The following is a 21,924-nucleotide window of genomic DNA, read 5'->3' on the forward strand; positions in this document are numbered from 1 at the left end:
TTATCACTCTCTTAGCCGATAAAATATGTGTACCGGTTCTTACTTTTTTCAAATGTTCATTTGTGTTGTGTTCATAGGCCGTGAGTGAGCAGTTAGCGGCTAAGAAGGAGGAGGTGGCTAAGGTTATCAGGAACACCCAAGTCTTCCTGATGTCGAAACAGGCCAGCAAGTAAGTTCAGATTTCTCTTACACACATTAATACCACTGTATAAACACACATACTGTATAGGGCACTCAGTAACATCTCACCTATATCCACACACACACACACACACACACACACACACACACACACACACACACACACACACACACACACACACACACACACACACACACACACACACACACACACACACACACACACACACACAGTTCACACACACAGTACACACACACACACACACACACACACACAGTTCACACACACACACAAGTTCACACACACACAAGTTCAAACTGACAGAAACGTTTGTCCTCTAGGTTGTCCCCAGAGGAACGTGCCCAGGTAACCTCCCAGCTGGACGAGCTGACTGCCACCTACAGCCAGCTGTGTGACAGTTCCACCGCCCAACTGCAACAGCTGGTGCAGCAGCAAGCCAAAGAGGAGCAGAGAAAGGTAGAGTGTATGGAGGGAGGGAGGGAGGGAGGGAGGGAGGGAGGGAGGGAGGGAGGGAGGGAGGGAGGGAGGGAGGGAGGGAAGAGGGGGGAGTAGGGCGGTTGCGGTTCAAGACGTAAACTCACTAGCGGAGTTGCCAATGCGAGCTTACGACATTGCTGTTCAAGTGTGTTGCTCACTGACAATGTCTGTCTGCCTATTGTGCATTTTGAGGGTCTGAAATGGAATATGCTCCCGAGCTGAGCGCGTTTGTGTGTGAGTGAGAGTGTGTCGCATGCTGTGTGTTGCCCGTCACCACGTGTGCATTATTTGACACCCATCATCCCCCATACTGAATGTTGTGTTACCTCATAGACTCGGTTTGGTTTAACAGCCATTTCGTGTGTAATTGCATGGTGAGCCCCCCTCACTTGCACCAGCAACCTGCTTGCACCCGTGTCACCCATCATCATCGTCATCAAACACATCTGCTTAAAGACTAATCTATGGCCCCCAATTGGCGTAGTAGTCGGTGAGCCAAAGAAGTCATGCTATAGTAGCTTTTTGATAGGAGGTGCGCCCTCAGCCTGCCTTCGTAGTCACAAGATAGTCACCCTTGTTAGAGCACATTCAGTCACCCCTCCCTCCGTATGCTCCACATCACTTCGGAGCAGTCAGTAGGTGTTACACTAAATTACAATGGTTGTTTACTGTCCCCGCACGTTAGGTAGACTACCTTTTTTACGTTTCAGCCATAAACCTTCAGAAGCGGATACATCCTCTCCATAAACACGTGCACATACTCGTTCACATAGTCATAATCCAACCACACTGTCATGTCCCCCCCCCCTCCCCCCACCACCATATACATGAGTCCAAATGTGATGGTATGCGTGTGTGAGCCAGTACCGGGGATGTACCGAGAGTATCAGGGTTATATTGTATGAGAGTGAGTGTGTTGGTGTGTGGGCGTAAATCTCCACCCACGAGTGTGTTTTCAACGAATGGTTGTGGTTTTCTGGGTAGTTCTTTACTCTCGAGAAAAAATGTACACGCGTTGCATCGAATCACTTGCCAGCGAAGAGTGTCTAACTGCCAGTGTCGGCTTAGTGTGAGCGCCAGAGGCCAGCTACGCAAACCCCCACTTCACCATGAGCATGATGTGTCCAGATCACAGTGTGTGTGTGTGTGTGTGTGTGTATATGTTTGTGCCGTCTAATGCATTAATGTGTGAAATAATCAGCATTTTGCTTCAAAATCACTAACAGCTGCCAGAAGAGAATCAAGGACATCCATCTCTCGGCAAAGGATAAGCGGTACTGTAGTTAAGGGACTGTAGTTAAGGGACTGTAGTTAAGGGACTGTAGTTAAGGGACTGTATCCTATTATCTACGTTTAAGTTGAGCCAGTCTATGGTCATCTGGTACTTAGCCAGTGAGCAAAGAATCGGTGAGAAGTCCATTGTGGAGTCAATTTAGGTTAGATTTGAGCGAGGACATTTGGAACGAGCCAATGAACCGCAGTCAGAAGTAACTAATGCCTCTCAGCCATAGCTACTGAATGGTCCAAACTCCTATGGAGTCTATAGAAATGGCGAGTCAGTCAGGTGAGTCAGGGCCATCACAGGCAGTGCCTCGGGTAGAACTGAGTGTGGCATGCAGAATCCTAATACCGAGCTTCTCACCTGTCGCCCCTCAATCTGCCGAGCCCTCGGGCCTGTTAATGTGTCCACCACGACGGCCCCGTTTCGGTAAGTCGTGCTCGCTTTCTCTCGCTTCCGATCTGACCTGCCTCCTCGAGCAAGATCTTCTTTTCTTTCATCTGTCTTTCTCTCCTTTCTTTTCTGTTTTCCTTACCTCCCTTTTTGGAGGTTGCGTAGCATATTGGTTTTCTGCATTTGTGTTCGCTATGTAGCATGCTTAGTGCTTTGTCGAACAGAGGTAAGTGTTCTTGTGCCATGACGAAAGAGAAATTGTGGGAATATACACATTTATACAAATAAAAAAAAGATGCATGCTATATCATATTGTAGCTATTGAAATATGCTTTTGTCGCCATAATTATGTCGAAGTCATTATTATGGCTCTTGGGTGAAGGGTTATTTTTTTCTTGCTGGATACTTATTGGCTGTGGGTTCCTCTACAAAGTACTCATCAGACTGTTAAACAAAGTATGTCGGTAAAAGGAAGCTCAAATATTCACTTTATTTGTTTCTCTATCTTCAGAGCCAATCTGCCATTGGCGGAGTTATTGACCTGGGCACCATGGAAACCGTCCCAGTCTTCCAAGCTGCACAGCGTGGCCTCATAGACCTGGACACCTGCCATGTCTTGTTGGAGGCCCAGCTCACCGTGGGCGGGTTGTTTCAGCCTGACTCCCCTGTGAGCCTATCACTGGAAGAGGGCCTCAACTGTGGCCTGATTGATAGTCGCATCAGCCAATCCCTATCAGAGCTGGAGAGTGCCTTGCATCTTGTCGACCAGACAGAACAATTGGAGGGCCAGCTCCTCCCAGTGGCTGCAGCCATGGAGGCGGGCCTTATCAAAGAGGAGGTGGGGCTGCGTATCCTGGAGCTGCAGATAAACACAGGAGGCCTGAGGGATTTAGGAGAAGGTAGACTAACCTTGAATAGTGCTGGAGAGATGGGCCTGCTGACCCCAAGGGTCTACACCAAGCTCGGGTCACGGGTCAATCGACGGGAGCTTATTGACCCAAACACAGCCGATAAACTGAATCTGTCTGAACTGCAGCAGCGCTGCGTCCTCAGCGATGACACCGGCTTGTATCTGCTGCCAGTGAAACAGCAGCCAGGAGGAACAGTCTGTCTCCGATCTGGCAGGAAGGTCGGGATCTTCCGTGCCGTCCAAGAGGGACTGATTGACAGGCAAGTAGCAGTGAGATTACTGGAGGCCCAGCTGTTTGCTGGTGGCATCTCTGACCCCCGTTCTGGGCATCTTCTGACTGTGAACGATGCTGTGCGTCACAATCTGATGGACCAGGATCTGGCCTGTGCCATGTTGACCCGCCAGCTGCAGAGTGGTGGGATACTAGACCCTGTAACTGGGGATCGCCTAGGGGTGGAGGAAGCCATCCAGACGGACCTGCTCTCACCACATTTGGCCCTTCTGGTGCTCGAGTCCCTCTGGGCTTTTATAGGGATGCTCTGGCCTGAGTCAGGGGAGCTGCTGCCCATTGCAGAGGCTCTACAACAAGGGGTAATCTCTGGAGAACTAGCTTGGAACATCCTGAGACAACGCCATGCGATAGGCGCCCTCTACCTTCCGGAAACCCCCAAGGTTGTGTCCCTGAATCAGGCTAAGGAGGTCCTTGAACCCAAAGTGGCTGAGATTCTGAAGGAGATTCAGATCCCAGATGTGCTACACAATATGAACCAGTCAGGTTCCCCAAAACTGAATCGCCTACTCTGGGGCTCCACTGGCACATCCTATCCTCCGTCCTCTTCCCCAGGGCTCAACTGTGACCCCTCATTCCTGGAGAAAATGGCCCCTGAGGAGCAGGCACATCACCGCCTGCTTTTCCATGTAATGACCCACAGCTATGTGGATGCCCATTCTGGCCAGCGCTTAGTGCTGCTCGAGCCTGAGCTGGTGGAACTTGTCAAGGCTGCTGCTGGTCTGATCAATGTGGATCCTATACCTGGAGTGGTTGAGGAAGTGTTGAGTTTGACTACAGAAAGACAGGAGTGTATGGAAGTGGCGCCAGATGTATGTTTGCCGGATACTCCGCAGACAAGGGAAGTTGGAAAGGTCCAAGAAAAGAGTGCAATATTCAGCTTGCCTGAAAAATATACTTATCCCAGAAAGATGGTAGAAGAAGCTGATAATCAAGGATGGGATGGTACACCTGACACATTGCAGGCTAATCAAACTGGAATAAAGGAGATGGGACAGGTAGACCTTGACTCAACCATGAGAATAAGTGAGGAGGTAGATGGAGGTGTACATAGAGAAGTAAAAGGCGAAAAGGATGAAATGGTTAGTTTTGAAAGTGCCCCGCCCTCAGCTGGACTACTGGAAACGCAAATGACAGACTCATGTGAAGATGGGCTGGTAGCGATGGAATCTGAGGGCGCAAGAGTGAGTGGTCACAGGAAGGCGAAGGAGGAGGACTCACTCGTGGAAGATGTTGACAGTCCACTTGTGGAAACCTTAGAAATGTACTCGACACCGGTAAAGCCCGAGACTTTGATGCCAACCCAATATTTCAAAGAACCTGATATCTCCCCATCAGAGGCAGATGAAAAGGAGAGTGTGCCTGTGAGTGTTGAAGTTAAGTATGCTGTGAAGGATACTCAGAGGGTCACAGAGAAGACCCTACCCCAGGTTATGGGATTAGAGGCAGCAGTGGTAAAGACTGAGGAGGATGTTGAGCTGGAAAGGTTGGCCTCGGAGCTTCAGCAAGGGGGTCTACTGACTGAAGGAGGGCAGCGGCTTCTCCCAGATGAAGCCGTGGCTCAGGGGGTCCTCCCTGGACACACTGTAGTCAAGCTGATGGCCAAGGCAGGACTTTTCGGAGGTTTCCTGGATGTCAGCGCGTGCGAATCCCTGAGCATGGAGGATGTGATGCAGGAGGGTCTGCTTGACGAAGACCTGATGTGGCGTGTGCTGAAATCAGAGAAGACCCTGGCAGGGGTAGTGGATGTCGAGAAGGGGAAGATTTGTTCCCTGAAGGATGCTGCTCAGGCAGGCCTGATAGACTCCAACACAGCTGCTCGGCTCCTGGAGGCCCAGGTGGTCTCAGGGGGAGTGGTTGACCTGCGAAGAGACAAAAAAGTGTCTGTTACCCTGGCAGCCAACCTTGGGCTGATAGAGGAGGACCAAAGAGAGAAGCTATTTGCATTGGAGAAGTCATGCCGTGGAAAAGGCTCAGACCCAGATGCATCGCTCACCAAAGCAACATTGCAGCTGCAAATGAATGGGGTTGTAGATCCCAAAACTAAGTCACCTGTTCCCCTAAAGCAGGCCCTTGAAAGAGGTTTGCTTGGGCAGGAGGAAGTATATCAAGCCTTGTCCCAACAAGTGGCGGAGGGTGGCATCGTGCACCACAACTCTGGAGTTAGACTGTCAATTTCTGATGCTTTGCAGCGAGGTCTGGTAGACTGTGCCATATCCCCAAAACTGTGGGAGTTAGAGCGGGCATGTCAGGGGGAGGTAGCCCTCTCTTCAAACCCAGATGCTGCCCTCCTCCAGGCATCCACAGGTGCCATTTTGGACCCCGATTTAAAGTGTAGACTTACATTGACAGAGGCTGTCTCTGATGGTCTGCTAAATGAGAGCATTGCCAAGAAAGCAATGGTTTCTCCAGGTGTAACACAAGGTTTGTTGGATCCACAAAGTGCCCAAATTGTGCCTTACTCAGACCTTGTAAACCAAGGCAAGATTGACATTAAGAGTGGAAAGCGCTTCTTGGAAGTGAAGCCTTTCAAGGGAATCCAGGATAAGCAAACAGGTGAAATCCTGAACCTAGCTAAAGCAATTGCATCTCAACAAGTTGATCCAGTCCCAGCACTCAGAATGTTGCAAAGCCAGGCAGACACTGGAGGGATTATTGATATTTCCAATGGAGCTAGGATCCCTCTGCCTAAAGCCTCTAAGAAAGGGCTGGTGGGAGAACATATGGCCAGGCTCATTGCCACCAACCAGGTTCTGAAAGGGGGCTTGCTTGACCCTTCCACTGGGCAGAGAGTCTCAAGCCTGAAGAAAGCTGTCAAAGATGGACTTATATCCAGAGAAATGGCTGCAGAGCTCCAGGCCAACTTGGGCTCCACGGAAGTAGAACGTGACGATGAGGATAGTTCAACACCCGTTGCCTCTTCAAGTGGGACCTATAGTCCTGCAGACACATTATCAATATCCAGTCCAGACAGCCAAGCCAGACAGCCAAACCGAACCAAACCAATAATTATCGAAACCTCTGAAGTGATTTCTCCAACCCCGCATCCAGAAGAGTCGGAAAAAAGTTACAACCTTCTGATGACCGCGGAGGACATTGCGAAGACTCTAGAAGCTGCAACATTCACACAGTCAGGAGCTATGCAACACCATGGCTCTGTTCACATTGAAGACGAGATGGAACAGGGCTCAATAGCCGGGAAGTCATCGGAAATTGAGTCAAACCAGTCAATCAATTTGTTGGCTCAGTTTACAAACAATGCAGAGAAAAGGCTTCAGGAGGCCCTTCGGGAGATGGAGACGCCGCAAGATGTTACTGTTGGAACACCAGAAAAAGACAACAAAAATGTGTCTAGATCAGTGGGTGAAAGAAGTTCAATCATGTTGCAGGGGCAGTCTGCTTTGGGCAAAGAACCACGGATGGATTCCACAGTGGCCATTGGCAGAGAAGGTAGAGATCAAGAGGGCGGCATAGCCATGTCTACCCTAGTTGAGAGAGATGAAGGGAAGACACATGTGGTAGAAGACAGTACTGAGAGAGTGGTGGAGCAAGGTAGAATGGAGGTTGAGCAGGATACAAAGATTGAGGCCAGAGAGTGTGATGATCTTGGACATGCATCAGCCAATTCTAAGGAGGCCGAAGGTAAGAGCAAAAAGAAGAGGAAGAATAAGAAGAAAGGAAAAGGAAAGGAGGTCGATACTGAGCAAAGACCCTCAGAAAAAGCTGATTTACAGAAAACAGAAAACAAAGACCAGAATGCACATTCAGAGGGTAAAGGTCATAATTGTAAGGATACGGGTGCTGAGTCCACTGGAGGTTATGTTACCCTACAGGAGAAAGAGGAGTCACCTGTGCAAGATGTTCAATCTGCACTCAAAGGTGCTAAGGTACAGACTGTTGAGAGGTTTGGCGATCCAAAGGGTATTGGCAAAGTAAGGGAAGGTTCTACAGTTCCACCAGGAGCCATAGAAGATGCTCCCGAGGTAGAGAGAGAGGGTACGGAGAACAAGGTCTTCTTGGTTCAAAGACTGGTAGAGAAGAACAAAACATCCAAGATGTCTAAAGCATCAGAGAAGGTTGAACCTGTGACAGAAGAGATACCATCCATCCGCGATCAAGCCGATTCTGAAGTGGCACTAACGAAGGCTGTTCTCGAAAGCTTAGACAAAAAGTCTAAGATACCCATAGGTGCAGAAAAGGTTGAACCAGCGACAGAGGAGAGCTCATCCGTCCACAAGGATGAGCAAAAGTGGGAGGTGGAGCAGATTGTGGTAAAGAGTGATCCAGATGGGGTGGAGACAGTTTCTCAACAGACTGGACAGCAGGAGCATAAGGATAGGAAAGAGGTGGAATTCACTCTGAAAACCACCCCATTAGCCAATGATAAAGAGGCCCTTTTACTGAAGGCAAAAGAGAGTATTCTGAGGAAGGTGTTGGGGCGTGGTGTTAGTGAGAAGCAAGCTGCAGATGAGCTAGTGGCACTGCGTCAGGTAGTGGGGAAGAGAGAGAGTTTGGTGATGTCCGAAGAGGAAGTTAAGACTGTGGGGAGTCCTCCTGAAGTTTCACCAGAAGAGAGGGAGGGCAAGGAAATTGACAAGGGAGAAGGAGAAAGAGAGAAAGTTGCACCTGACCATTCTACAGTAACTGTAGCAGCAGAGGAAGTGAAGAATGCTTTAGAAGTAGAGAAAGAGGAGAACGTTGCGCCTGACCATTCTACAGTAACTGTAGCAGCAGAGGAAGTGAAGGCTTTAGAAGTAGAGAAAGAGGAGAACGTTGCGCCTGACCATTCTACAGTAACTGTAGCAGCAGAGGAAGTGAAGAAGGCTTTAGAAGTAGAGAAAGAGGAGAAGGTTGCGCCTGACCATTCTACAGTAACTGTAGCAGCAGAGGAAGTGAAGAAGGCTTTAGAAGTAGAGAAAGAGGAGAACGTTCGATCAGACCAGTCTAAAAGGGAAGAGGGAGGGGAGAAGGTTGTGTTAGACCAGATTGAAGAAGGAAAGGAGGAGGATACATCTCTAACAGACCAGCTTAAAGAGACCAAGTCGGGAAAGAAAAATAAAAAGAACAAAAAGTCTAAGATGGTAGAAAAAGTTGAACCTGCGACAGAGGAGAAGCCATCACTCCACATTAGAGCAGATTTGACACCGGCTGATATTGACAGCTCAGTCTCTGGGGATGAGCGGAAGACTGAGAAGCAGCAAGACTGTCAATCAGACAGTGATGTAACAAGGGTGGCAAGTGGTGACGAGATGAACAAAACGGCTGCCTTTACTAAGAGTCCTAGTGGAGTTGACACCGATCAACAAAGATCGACCCACACCACTGCACCATACCAAGTCCATGTACATCTGGAGGAGAAAACTGAGGACATTTCTTTGGGGAGAGAAACTGATCCGCGTGGCAAAGAAATTGAACAATTTAGGATTGGTACACCTGAGAAAGATGTCCACCCAGACGGCCATCGTGTTATTGACATTGTGGATGCCTCTCCTGAAGCCCTTGTATCCATGTCGGGCGCCCATCTGGTCAAGGCCTCTGTGGCACCTGCGACCCAGCCAGCTAAAACCGCTGGCAAAATGAAGAAGAAGAAGAAGAAACAACAGAAGGAGCAGAAACTCGACAGTCCCACCGAAACAGAATCTAAAGAGGAAAAGTACCTTGAGTCCTCAGAATCAGGACGGTCCTGGTCTGTTGAGACCCCACAGTCTGAGATTGTTGAATCTGATACAACAGAAGTACCTGATTCTGATACAACTGACAGCTGGAAGGAGGATGGAGAAATCCAAGCATTGGAGATAACGAAAGAGAAAAGCCCAGCTAAAAAGGGAAAGGTAAGCAATCGATACATTTAGTAGGTGAAATGCAAATTGTCTCTACTTGTTCATACATTATCTGTAATGTGTAACCCAATAATAAGCTGTCAAATGTCAATTTTTCTGTTTATTGGAAAAATGCCATTCAGACTGATACTCATGTGACATTCCCTTTCCATTAGTCCTCGTTGCTCCGCCAGGAATGCCTGGAACGTGACCAGCAAATTGTGGCTCTGCTCTCTATGGTGAGACACATCGAGGTTCGCGTCAAGCAGCAGCAGCAACAGTCTATTGGTCGCAGCCTCATTGCTCTTGATGACATCATCAAACAAACAGATGTAAGATATTTGATACCTGTTGAAAATTAATGATCTAGGATGTTACCACAATTGAAATCTTAGGTTTCAAATTTGACAAAACGTTCTATTATCTCAGACCTTGGATCTAGAACTTCGGGATTTAGAAACCCAGGTCAACAAGGCAGTGGATGCTGCTGGGCAGCTGCTGGAGCCCCGCCCACAGGAAGTCCCACCTCAGCTACTATTGGCCTTGGAGAAGGATGGCCGAAGCTTAGCTCGAGGTTACAAGGCTGCCAGAGGGGTCTCTGAAAACATCCTGCAGGGGCTGCACGCACACAGAGACGCATATACGGTAATGGTACATAGAATAGTATAGTGCCCTCAAACTCAACTCTGGACCTCAAAGCTAGTTCCACTGCATTTTTACATTGTTCCCCTCTAATCAATGTTTTATTTAGACCTGGGACACCAGGTGTGTGCAATTAATTATCAGGTAGAACAGAAAACCAGCAGGTTCCGGACCTATTAGGGTAAGAGTTGAATACCCCTGGTATAGTAGATTGATATATGAAACCTGTGTGTTTTTGGTGTTTAATCAATTATTGTCACCCTTTGCTAATCAGTGCGGTTTGTTTCTCTCTCTCAGGAGGCATTGACTGGAGAACAGAAGTCACTTGGAGGGCGAGTCGAGGATATTCTTTCCTGGCTGAAGGAGACTGAGGCACAAATGACAGGAATGGATGGACAAACCCAGGGCGAGACTCCTGCTCAGCTCACACAACGGCTCCAGCTGTGCAAGGTTAGCACACTCACCCCATGCTTCAAGTTCTATATTGTACCCTCTTCTTGTGCACTTTCAAGTGTCCAATTACTGACCTTTGTTCGGATTCAGCCTACACTTTGCGTTAAGTCCAGCTGTTCCTCAGTTCATTCTCTACCTTCTTCTTTATCCCTCAGGAGTTGCAGTCGTCTCTCTCGGCCCGCTCCAATGACGTCAACACGGTGGCCTTTGACATCCAGGTGTTCATCTCGGAGCGGGCTCAGGACCTGGCCCCCGAACAGAGCAGGCACCTCCTGGGGCAGCTACAACAGCTCCAGAGGGGCTTCCACCAAGCGGCTGGCCAAGCCCACGCCAAGGCCGACGCCCTCGCCGCCCAGAGAGAGATGGAGGAGGAGAGGCAGCGCAGGCGCAAAGAAAAAGAAGAAGAGGAGAAGGAGAGAGAAAGGGCGAGAGAGAGTGCAAGGGAGAGAGAGGTTGGCAAACCGCTGGCTATGTTGCACAGTCCCATTGGAGTGGTGGAATGCACGTTTAAAATACTCACAAATACATTTTCAATACATTCAATCATCAACAATAGCATACTTTACCATATGACTTTTGTGGTCATGCTATCTATCACTGTTTTAAATTCTCACTTTTATCACATATGTTTTGTAACTGGCAAACCCATCAAGGCAAATATTCTATACTAACTTCAAAAGTAATTGTCTTGTTTACCATATCTGCAAGCTCACTATCACAACCACCCATACGTCCCATACGTCACAACCACCCATAATGGGGTTTGTCATTTACATCAGGTTGGCAAACACCCGCTGCTGCTGCTGTGGAAGTTAAGACCCAGTATGGTGACTGACATTACGACTCGCACCACAACATGCTTCTATGCCAAACGTGTTTTGTCCTCTGCATGTGTCCCTGTATAACACCGGTGTGAATTAACATGTCTGCCTTGCTCTTCCAGATTGCCACAGAAGGAAATGCGCTTGCGCCTCGACGGAGAAGGCTAGAGAGATTTCAGTCAGAGAAGCCTTGCTGTGGCTTGAGCACGTTCCTTAGTTCCTCTCCCCCCTTGTTGTACGATACGGGGAGAAAGGAACAAATAGCATACCAGGACACCATTTGTTTGATTGTCTTTATGTATCGTTGTTTTGGCTTGACTGACCTGTTGATGATGCTGCGGTTTCTATATCTGAATCTGTCTGTCTGTCTGTGTGTGAATCTGGACACATCCTGCTCAAAGTCTGGCAAAGTGTGGTCAGATGACATGAAACGGGTTTAGAAACAAAGAAGTGTGCACTTAATGGAAGTGTGACTGGCTGGTGAAGAGAAGTGTAAAAAAAAAAAAAGATCTGGTTTTCGTGTGCTTCTGCTTCGCTGAGTGGAAAACGACATTAGGGGTCTGATTCATTGTTATGGACTGGCCACTGTTTATTAGCAAAAACGGGCAATATTACTTTTCTCACACTTTCTTTTTGCTTGCATTTCTCCTTTTCCCGCCATCCATCTCTCTTTCGACCTTCATATGTGGCTGTCAGGTGGTGCAGCAGCAGAAGGCAGAATGCTCACAGAAATTGGAAGGCCTTACGATGTGGTTGGCTGGAGCGGCCAGCATGCTGGCCAATCAAAGAGCGGGAGCCGAGTCAGGTGACGTGAATGTGCTGCAGCAGAAACAGAGGGAGTTAAAGGTGAGAAACTCCCGATTTTCACCTCCATGTCTCAAGTAAGGAGAGAACCCACATGTTGTTTAGTTGCTCCCGGACCTCTAATGTAGCCAGGTTTCAACCATGCTAGGTCTCTGAGGATCCACAGTTATAGGAACTAGACGACATTAAAACTGTCGGCGCGTCTTAACGTGTTCTCCTTTCTCTACCCAATTTTGTATACTAGAAATATGCTACACTACCTGTAACCCCTCTATATCTGACCATCTCTCTCTCTCTCCCCCAGGAAGTACAGAAGGACTTGCTGACCAGAGGCGAGGGCGTGGCGGAGACCATCCGCTCGGTGGAGGAGTTCCTGGCGGAGCACGGTGACAGCCTGAGTCCAGAGGAGAGGGCCAACCTCCAGGGGGCACTGTCCCGTATGAAGGAGCAGTACAGTGCACTGACCGACACGGCCCAGTCCTCCCTGGTCCAGCTGGACACGGCCATCAGCACCACCGTCCAACAGAACACACAGAGGGTAAGGGTTTCGGCGATTTGTTTAATTTGTATCTTTATGGATACTGTTTTGATTGCTGAGAAAATGCTATGGAAATGGCTACAGTGTGGCAATTAACCCAGAGGAAAAGCTCTTCCCTTTGTGTTTCTGTGTCAATTGTGGTGAAGGGCCTTTCATTCACTGACTGCATTTTCATTGGTAGAAATATACACTCGCCCTGATCTGTGCTGTTTTGGTCTTGTTCTAATATTTCCCCTGTGTTTTCTTCCCTTATAGGCGAAGGCAGTCGAGGAGCTGCAGGAGACTCGGGGCCAGATCGACTCCCTGCTAGAGGAGCTCTCCTCACTCAACCAGCCTGGGATGACCGTTACTGACCACCTCTCCTCGTCCTCCTCCACATCGCCAGAGGGAGGTCTCCAATCACACAGCGACATGCTCCAGGTTAGACATTCTCCTTGTTTATTTACGAAAGTCATTTTGTTCTTGTTGTTGTGGTATACAGTTAAATGTGTTTGGAATGAAACATACTACTGCAGAAAAGGTTTCTAAAAGTGCCTTTTTAGGTGCTTGGCACAGGTTATTGAATGGTAGTCAGCGTGCTTCCCAATAATCTCCTTTCCAGTTAAGGCAGGGTCTGCACAAGGTGCTTGAGGTGCTTAGAGTATCTGAAATTCAAGTACTGGAATACCTTGACATTTTCTCAGATTGGTACTTGAAAAGTACTTTTAAGTTAAACGAGAGGAGAACTGATATTGATCAAATATATTTATGAGAAATATTAGAAAGAAGTATTGGCAAATTAATTTCCTCATATATTTTGCACAGTGGTTGCCAGGCGAGCTCGCTCATTCCACCCACACTGCCACTCAGCCAGGCAGGTACAGAACTGATTAGACACCGCCAAACGTCACATCGATGGTTAAAATGCTGGGCAAATGTAGATTCAATCCTGCCTTTTTTAAATATTTTTTTTATTTAACCATATAGGCCAGTTGAGAACAAGTTCTCATTTACAACTGCGACCTGGCCAAGATGAAGCAAAGCAGTGTAACAAAAACGACAACAGAGTTACACATAAACAAACGTACAGTCAAAAACACAATAGAAAAATCTATGTACAGTGTGAACAAATGTAGTAAGGTTAGGGAGGTACGGCAATAAATAGGCCACAGAGGTGAAATAATAACAATTTAGCATTAAGGAGTGATAGATGTGCAGATGATGATGTGCAAGTGCAGATACTGGGGTGCAGAAGAGCAAGAGGTTAATTAATAATATGGGGATGAGGTAGTTGGGTGTGCCATTTACAGATGGGCTGTGTACAGGTACAGTGATCGGTAAGCTGCTCTGACAGCTGATGCTTAAAGTTAGAGAGGGAGATATAAGTCTCCAGCTTCAGTGATTTTTGCAATTCGTTCCAATCATTGGCATCAGATAACTGGAAGGAAAGGCGGCCAAAGCAGGTGTTGGCTTTGGGGATGACCAGTGGAATTTACCTGCTGGAGCGCGTGTGCACATGGAACATTTCTGTGATATTTTATTTTGGCTAATGAAACAACTTTACATGTTGCGTTTTTATATTTTTGTTTAGTGTAGTTTATCCACGTTTTTTTACCACTACATCACTGGACCCAACCAACCCACACCATGTAAGGTGCAGCAAATGCGTCACTTTGGCATTGCGAACATGGCTGTATATAGTAAATAAGTAATGAAACAAAGTATTGAGTAAAATAGTGATAAAATAGTGATAAAATATATATTTTTCTTATGGGGTTGTGGCGATATATTTCCATCTTGTGGCGACTAGAAACAATTGCATAATATTAATTATTACAAATTTGATGGTCCTTGAAAATAAATATAGTTTAGAAAAAAGTTATAGAAAAAGTACTTGAAAGTCCTTGAATTTGACTTGCCCACTGTCTGTTAAGTCTATTGAGATGAACCCTCACTAATGCTCACTGTGACCATATACGACCTTTGAACCCTCTACAGGCGGAGCTCCAGCAGCTCCAGGCACAGCAGGCCCAACTGATGCAGGTGTCTCAGAACGCTCGCTCCCTCCTGGACCAGCCCGACTCGGCCGTGCCAGCCGAGGAGAAACGCCGTCTGCGGGACCAGCTTGACCAGCTCCAGACCCAACACCAGGAGAAGCTGCGGGCCTGCCAGGAGAGGTTGAGGCGCTCGGAGGCCCTTAAGGACGAACTGGCCAAGTTCCTCCAGGAGCACGGAGGCCTTGGGACCTGGCTGGAACAGAGTGAGGGGGAGCTGGGTTCCCTGGGGGAAGGAGAGACTGACGCACAGGGCCTGAAGGGGAGACTGGAAGAGCACAGGAAGGTATATGTTGTTATTTTGGCTTTTCCTATACTAGTGTGGGTTAGAGAAAAGCTACATTGCATAGCCATAGAGAGATGATTTACATGAGTGAGATGCAAGCATATAGGCTTACTGTAACAATAGTTCAGGGTTTATATTGGCAGTTGGTAGCAATATTCACTCCTACTGTCAGCTGCATACACACAGTCATGATACTCAAGATGCTAAGTGTACTGTTTCAAACGTTGTAACTGAACACATTCTTGACTGTATCGAACTGACCTGGAACCTGTTGTCTTCCAGCTGGCGGAGGATGTGATCTGCCACAAGGCAGACCTGCGCTTTGTGTCCATCTCTGGTCAGAAGGTGCTGGACTCTGTCCAGGGGGCTCTGGAGAAGCTAGGAGGGTCTGACCCAGCCCTGGAGGAGACCAAGCAGCTGGTCACGGGCAAGCTACAGGACGCCAACCACCGCTACACCGCGCTGCACACCAAGGTGGGTCTCGTATAGAGTAGGGGGATTGTGTTTTTCATTACTACTGCGCTTTGTGTACCAATGCACAGTAGAGGTATATCCAAAAGGGACAGGATTGTGATGAAAGACGTGCCTTAGTCAGTTAAAGGTCCCTTTGAAATATAAGCTTTGTTCATTATTTTACATATATTTTTTACATACCTAACAATCAATCGATAACCATAAGTGGGCTGTAGAGATATTGGACGTTGACCTACTTCCATAGTAGAGATGGTGACCTGTTCATCTTAATCTTCATCTTCCCCTGTCTTCCCTCTCCAGTCGTCAGATCTGGGCGGGCGTCTGTCGGGTCTGTTGGAGCGCTGCCAGCAGTACCAGGACGAGGCTGTGTCGCTCCACACCTGGCTCAGCGCCCAGGAACAGAACCAGAGTATAGCCGGACCCAGCGGCGAGACGGACACACAGACACTACAGAACACACTGCGGGCCGTACAGGTGAGAGAGAGAGCATAGAAATACCGCTGGTGGATGGGGTATGGAAATAGGCTGAATTATTTAATACAGTATATACAGTGCATTGCGAAAGTATTCGGCCCCCTCGAACTTTGCGACCTTTTGCCACATTTCAGGCTTCAAACATAAAGATATAAAACTGTATTTTTTTGTGAAGAATCAACAACAAGTGGGACACAATCATGAAGTGGAACGACATTTATTGGATATTTCAAACTTTTTTAACAAATCAAAAACAGAAAAATTGGGCGTGCAAATTATTAAGCCCCTTTACTTTCAGTGCAGCAAACTCTCTCCAGAAGTTCAGTGAGGATCTCTGAATGATCCAATGTTGACCTAAATGACTAATGATGATAAATACAATCCACCTGTGTGTAATCAAGTCTCCGTATAAATGCACCTGCACTGTGATAGTCTCAGAGGTCCGTTAAAAGTGCAGAGAGCATCATGAAGAACAAGGAACACACCAGGCAAGTCCGAGATACTGTTGTGAAGAAGTTTAAAGCCGGATTTGGATATAAATGATTTCCAAACCTTTAAACATCCCAAGGAGCACTGTGCAAGCGATAATATTGAAATGGAAGGAGTATCAGACCACTGCAAATCTACCGAGACCTGGCCGTCCCTCTAAACTTTCAGCTCATACAAGGAGAAGACTGATCAGAGATGCAGACAAGAGGCCCATGATCACTCTGGATGAATTGCAGAGATCTACAGCTGAGGTGGGAGACTCTGTCCATAGGACAACAATCAGTCGTATATTGCACAAATCTGGCAAGAATTGAGTGGCAAGAAGAAAGCCATTTCTTAAAGATATCCATAAAAAGTGTTGTTTTAAAGTTTGCCACAAGCCACCTGGGAGACACACCAAACATGTGGAAGAAGGTGCTCTGGTCAGATGAAACCAAAATTGAACTTTTTGGCAACAATGCAAAACGTTATGTTTGGCGTAAAAGCAACACAGCTCATCACCCTGAACACACCATCCCCACTGTCAAACATGGTGGTGGCAGCATCATGGTTTGGGCCTGCTTTTCTTCAGCTGGGACAGGGAAGATGGTTAAAATTGATGGGAAGATGGATGGAGCCAAATACAGGACCATTCTGGAAGAAAACCTGATGGAGTCTGCAAAAGACCTGAGACTGGGACGGAGATTTGTCTTCCAACAAGACAATGATCCAAAACATAAAGCAAAATCTACAATGGAATGGTTCAAAAATAAACATATCCAGGTGTTAGAATGGCCAAGTCAAAGTCCAGACCTGAATCCAATCGAGAATCTGTGGAAAGAACTGAAAACTGCTGTTCACAAATGCTCTCCATCCAACCTCACTGAGCTCGAGCTGTTTCGCAAGGAGGAATGGGAAAAAATGTCAGTCTCTCGATGTGCAAAACTGATAGAGACATACCCCAAGCTACTTACAGCTGTAATCGCAGCAAAAGGTGGCGCTACAAAGTATTAACTTAAGGGGGCTGAATAATTTTGCACGGCCAATTTTTCAGTTTTTGATTTGTTAAAAAAGTTTGAAATATCCAATAAATGTCGTTCCACTTCATGATTGTGTCCCACTTGTTGATTCTTCACAAAAAAATACAGTTTTATATCTTTATGTTTGAAGCCTGGAATGTGGCAAAAGGTCGCAAAGTTCAAGGGGGCCGAATACTTTCGCAAGGCACTGTACATGTGACTGAAAGCGGAGACATTATCGGCATCTCGCTCTTTGTGAAGAGGGGATGGAACACTCAGTTTTCTAGTCCCCGCACCTCAACATTTCTCCTTATGTTCTGGTCAGCTGTTGCAGGATGAGCTGGCGGAGCGGTCAGTCCAGTTGGAGAAGGTGAGGAGGTCAGGCAGAGAGCTGGCCGACGCACGGGAGTCCCCCACTCTCAGAGCTGCTGAGATCACCAGCACTGCAGGTACGCTAGCTCACAACAATGTCTATTGTTCTGCCGTTCATAACCTTCCATATTGTTATATATCTCATACACTCCCCCATATCGATGAATATCCTCCATTCCTCCATATGCTCCGAGATCATGCAGTGGCTCTCCAGTAATGACCACTTACTATCCCTAAAACCCCAGTCTCTGTAACCACACCGACACTCTCTCCTCTCCCCCTTCCTCTCTCTGAGCCAGATGGTCTGGAGAAGAGGTTCAGCTCTCTGTCTCAGTCCGTGTCGGAGCGGGCTGAGCAGCTCCAGACGTCCGTAGCCCAGTCGGTCAGTGTCCAGGAGGGGCTGAAGGGTCTGCTAGCCTGGCTGGACGGCCTGCTGCTGACCCCCGGGCCCGTCCAACCTACTGCCCAGGCTGTCCAGGACGCCCTCACACAGAATCAGGTACCATAGTAGAAATACAGGGAGTTTACTACGGAACAGTCTGCAGCTCTGGTACTGTTTCTTTTCTCCATTTATCTCCTTTGAACACTTTTTTTCCCCCTTCACATCTAATACACACCTCCACTGTCCACTTTGCAGTTGTGTTACATGAGCTTATTTTAACCCACTTCCCCTCTGTTCCAGAAACTACGCCAGGAGCTGTTATCCAGACAGGGAAGTGTGGAGGCCACCTGCGACTCTGTCTCCAAACTGCTGCAGAGCTCTGACGCCTCCACGGCCTCCGGGCTCCAGGCGTCACTAGAGAGCCTGACCCAGAGCTACGCCGCGGCACAGGCCAAGCAGGCCGAGAGGGAGGCTGAGCTCTGGGGGCTCCTGCCCAAGCTGGAGAACTATGAGAGACTGAGTGCAGACCTGCAGGGTTTCACTCAGACCTGCCTGAGAGCTCTGAGCCCTGTGGGACAGCCTGACCGCAGTGTGGAGGACTACAGACAGACCATAGAGGTGAGGGGCAGGATGATCGATATCAGTGTTCCAGAACCATAGAGGCGAGGGGCGGGATGATAGATATCAGTGTTCCAGAACCATAGATGTGAGGGGCGGGATGATAGATATCAGTGTTCCAGAACCATAGAGACGAGTGGCGGGATGATAGATATCAGTGTTCCAGAACCATAGAGGTGAGGGACAGGATGGTAAATATCAGTGTTCCAGAACCATAGAGGTGAGGGGCGGGATGATAGATATCAGTGTTCCAGAACCATAGAGGTGAGGGACAGGATGATGTATATCAGTGTTCCAGAACCATAGAGGTGAGGGGCGGGATGATAGATATCAGTGTTCCAGAACCATAGAGGTGAGGGACAGGATGATAGATATCAGTGTTCCAGAACCATAGAGGTGAGGGACAGGATGATGTATATCAGTGTTCCAGAACCATAGAGGTGAGGGGCGGGATGATAGATATCAGTGTTCCAGAACCATAGAGGTGAGGGGCGGGATGATAGATATCAGTGTTCCAGAACCATAGAGGTGAGGGGCGGGATGATAGATATCAGTGTTCCAGAACCATAGAGGTGAGGGACAGGATGATGTATATCAGTGTTCCAGAATCATAGAGTTGAGAAAGTAAAATATGTAGTACATTAGCCAAACACAGATATTAAACAATGATTATATAATGATGCATAGGCAGTTTAGATTGGTCTAAATTGGTCTATCTGTACAATTGAAAAGAAATTGGTATAGATCTGTATTTTTTTTAAACCTCATGAAAGATTAATTTGCAATTTGTTAACATGGAAATTATAGTTATTAATGCACAAACATATGTAAAATAACTGAAATTAGAGAAAATAATTATGATACTCACATTTTGTTATGTTACAAAGTGTGATTTAAATAGTTTAATAGATTTTTTTGGGGGGGGGTCATTAATTTACACAAGATACTCCTTAGTAGAAAGTAGAAGAGAATACAGAATACCACAATTCCAAAACATGCCTCCTGTATGCAACAAGGCACTAGGTAATACTGCTAAAAAACATGGCAAAGGAATACACTTTTTGGAATATATGCAAACCCTTATGTTTAGAGCAAACACATCACTGAGTAGCTGCTTCCTTCTTTTTTTCAAGCCTAGTGGTGTCTTCTTTATTTACATTTACATTTAAGTCATTTAGCAGACGCTCTTATCCAGAGCGACTTACAAATTGGTGCATTCACCCTATGACATCCAGTGGAACAGTCACTTTACAATAGTGCATCTAAAACTTAAGGGGGGGGTGAGAGGGATTACTTATCCTATCCTAGGTATTCCTTAAAGAGGTGGGGTTTCAGGTGTCTCCGGAAGGTGGTGATTGACTTCGCTGTCCTGGCGTCGTGAGGGAGTTTGTTCCACCATTTATGATATGGGTATGCTTGACTTCGGCAAAGACTAGAGTTTTTCAGCATTAAAAAAAAAACGGTATGGAGTGAAGCACATGCAAAATCCTCGAGGAAAACCTGCTTTCCACCAGACACTGGGAGAGGACTTCACCTTTCAGCAGGACAATAACCTACAACACAAGGCCAAATCTACACTCGAGCTGCTTAGCAAGAAGTCAGTGAATGTTCCTGAGTTGCCAAGTTACAGTTTTGATTTCAATCTGCTTGAACATCTATGGCAAGACTTTTGAAATGGATGTCTATGTTCCCCAACACCTTGGCAGAGCTTGAAGAATTTAGAAAATAATATAATGGGCAAATATTGCACAATCCAATTGCTCTTAGAGACTTACCCAAGAGACACAACTGTAATCGCTGCCAATAAGTGTTTTTAACATGTATTGACTCAGGGGTGAATACTTGTCTAATCAAGGTATATTAGTGTTTTTTAAAATGTTAATTTATCTTTATAAAATCTTCCACTACAAGAGTATTTTGTGTAGATCATTGACAGAAAAAATGTAAATGAAATCCATTTTTATCCCACTTTGTAACACAATAAAATGTGAAGAAATTCAAGGGGGAGATACTTATGATACCCACTGTAGATAGCAGAATTCCAGAACTATAGACGCCAGTTAGACCATAGATCAGTCGGGGAGACCATAGATATTTAATGTAGGATGAGAGGAGGATAGTCTTGCAGAACCATAGAGGTGAGCGGATGATAGAAATGTTAAGATGTCTGTTTGAACAGAGAAGTGGAAGACGGCACAAGGGACTAGGCTGTAAGAGATTTCAGGGAGGATTTGCCACCTTTAGATATCATATCTGTATCTGCCTTACTACTTACAGGGGGTGAGAGCGGAGCAGGAGCAGGAGGCAGGTCACCTGAAGTCCTTCTGCCAGCTGGGGACAGACCTGAGCCAAGCCAAGGCCCTGACCAGCACACAGACCCTACTGGACAATGTCAAAGAGGTGTCCGATGAGTTCGCCCGACTGGAATCCAACATCAATGAAAGGTATGCACTGCCTTAGAATAAACGGAGCCAAAACCATTCTAGAATCAACGCAAGGCATTGCGGTTCACTGTACAACAGCCCTGCCAAAAAATGCAAGGAACCATAACCAATAAAAAAATGTATAATATTGACCCTGTGCGCAATGGGTAAGCACTGCCTTAGAATAATACACAAAGCCGAGACGAATAGAAAATCGAAGGGAGGTCTCTAGGGGCACCTAGGCTTGTAGTGCAGCACCAATCCCACTAGAGGGAGATGGCTAGATAAAACACAAAGACTTCTGCTTTGCTTGCACCTTGGGGATTTAGGCTGCGTATCTGTAAAGCACTTTGTGAAAGGGCTTTATGTATATTCTTTGTTCGTTTGATACACTATCACATTACTGCCACCATCACAGTCTGAAATATGACACGTGACATTTCTCTTCACACTAATGCCTTACAAATTCATACACAGAGCAGGACAAGCGAGATTTTCACAAATCTTAATCTGACTGGACAAGCAGAAACAACCCCCCCCCCCAACTCTGTGACTGGTTGGGTGGATAACTTTGAATACACTCCTAATTAGTTGATAGGCTGAGTCCTTTCTGTATGGCAGCACCAGTTGCCATCTCGCCCTGGTTTGTACCGCCAGTAGCGCCTTAGCCTGCCACAAGGGAATCTGCCAGTCATTCCATTTCTATGAGGCCAATGTCCCATCTAGTGTTTCTATTTCTATGTCAGGGCCTCTAATGGATACCATTGGACTGTCTGTTTGTCTAGCA

At 46.9% G+C, this 21,924-nt stretch overlaps 1 protein-coding gene across 1 annotated transcript in view; it reads left to right on the top strand.

Moving 5' to 3' along the window:
* Positions 1-21,924, top strand: part of LOC124013140 (microtubule-actin cross-linking factor 1-like) — a 308,472-nt gene that overhangs the window by 195,203 nt on the left and 91,345 nt on the right. Inside the window, 17 exon segments of the mRNA XM_046327332.1 lie at positions 78-169; positions 484-619; positions 2,824-9,342; positions 9,507-9,662; positions 9,760-9,975; positions 10,270-10,422; positions 10,581-10,877; positions 11,943-12,092; positions 12,355-12,588; positions 12,844-13,008; positions 14,566-14,907; positions 15,190-15,381; positions 15,682-15,855; positions 17,668-17,791; positions 18,014-18,213; positions 18,397-18,714; positions 20,992-21,158. Of these exon segments, the coding sequence (XP_046183288.1) occupies positions 78-169; positions 484-619; positions 2,824-9,342; positions 9,507-9,662; positions 9,760-9,975; positions 10,270-10,422; positions 10,581-10,877; positions 11,943-12,092; positions 12,355-12,588; positions 12,844-13,008; positions 14,566-14,907; positions 15,190-15,381; positions 15,682-15,855; positions 17,668-17,791; positions 18,014-18,213; positions 18,397-18,714; positions 20,992-21,158 (9,635 nt within the window).

Source organism: Oncorhynchus gorbuscha, linkage group LG24, assembly GCF_021184085.1.
Source record: "Oncorhynchus gorbuscha isolate QuinsamMale2020 ecotype Even-year linkage group LG24, OgorEven_v1.0, whole genome shotgun sequence".
NCBI classification, from domain to species: domain Eukaryota; kingdom Metazoa; phylum Chordata; class Actinopteri; order Salmoniformes; family Salmonidae; genus Oncorhynchus; species Oncorhynchus gorbuscha.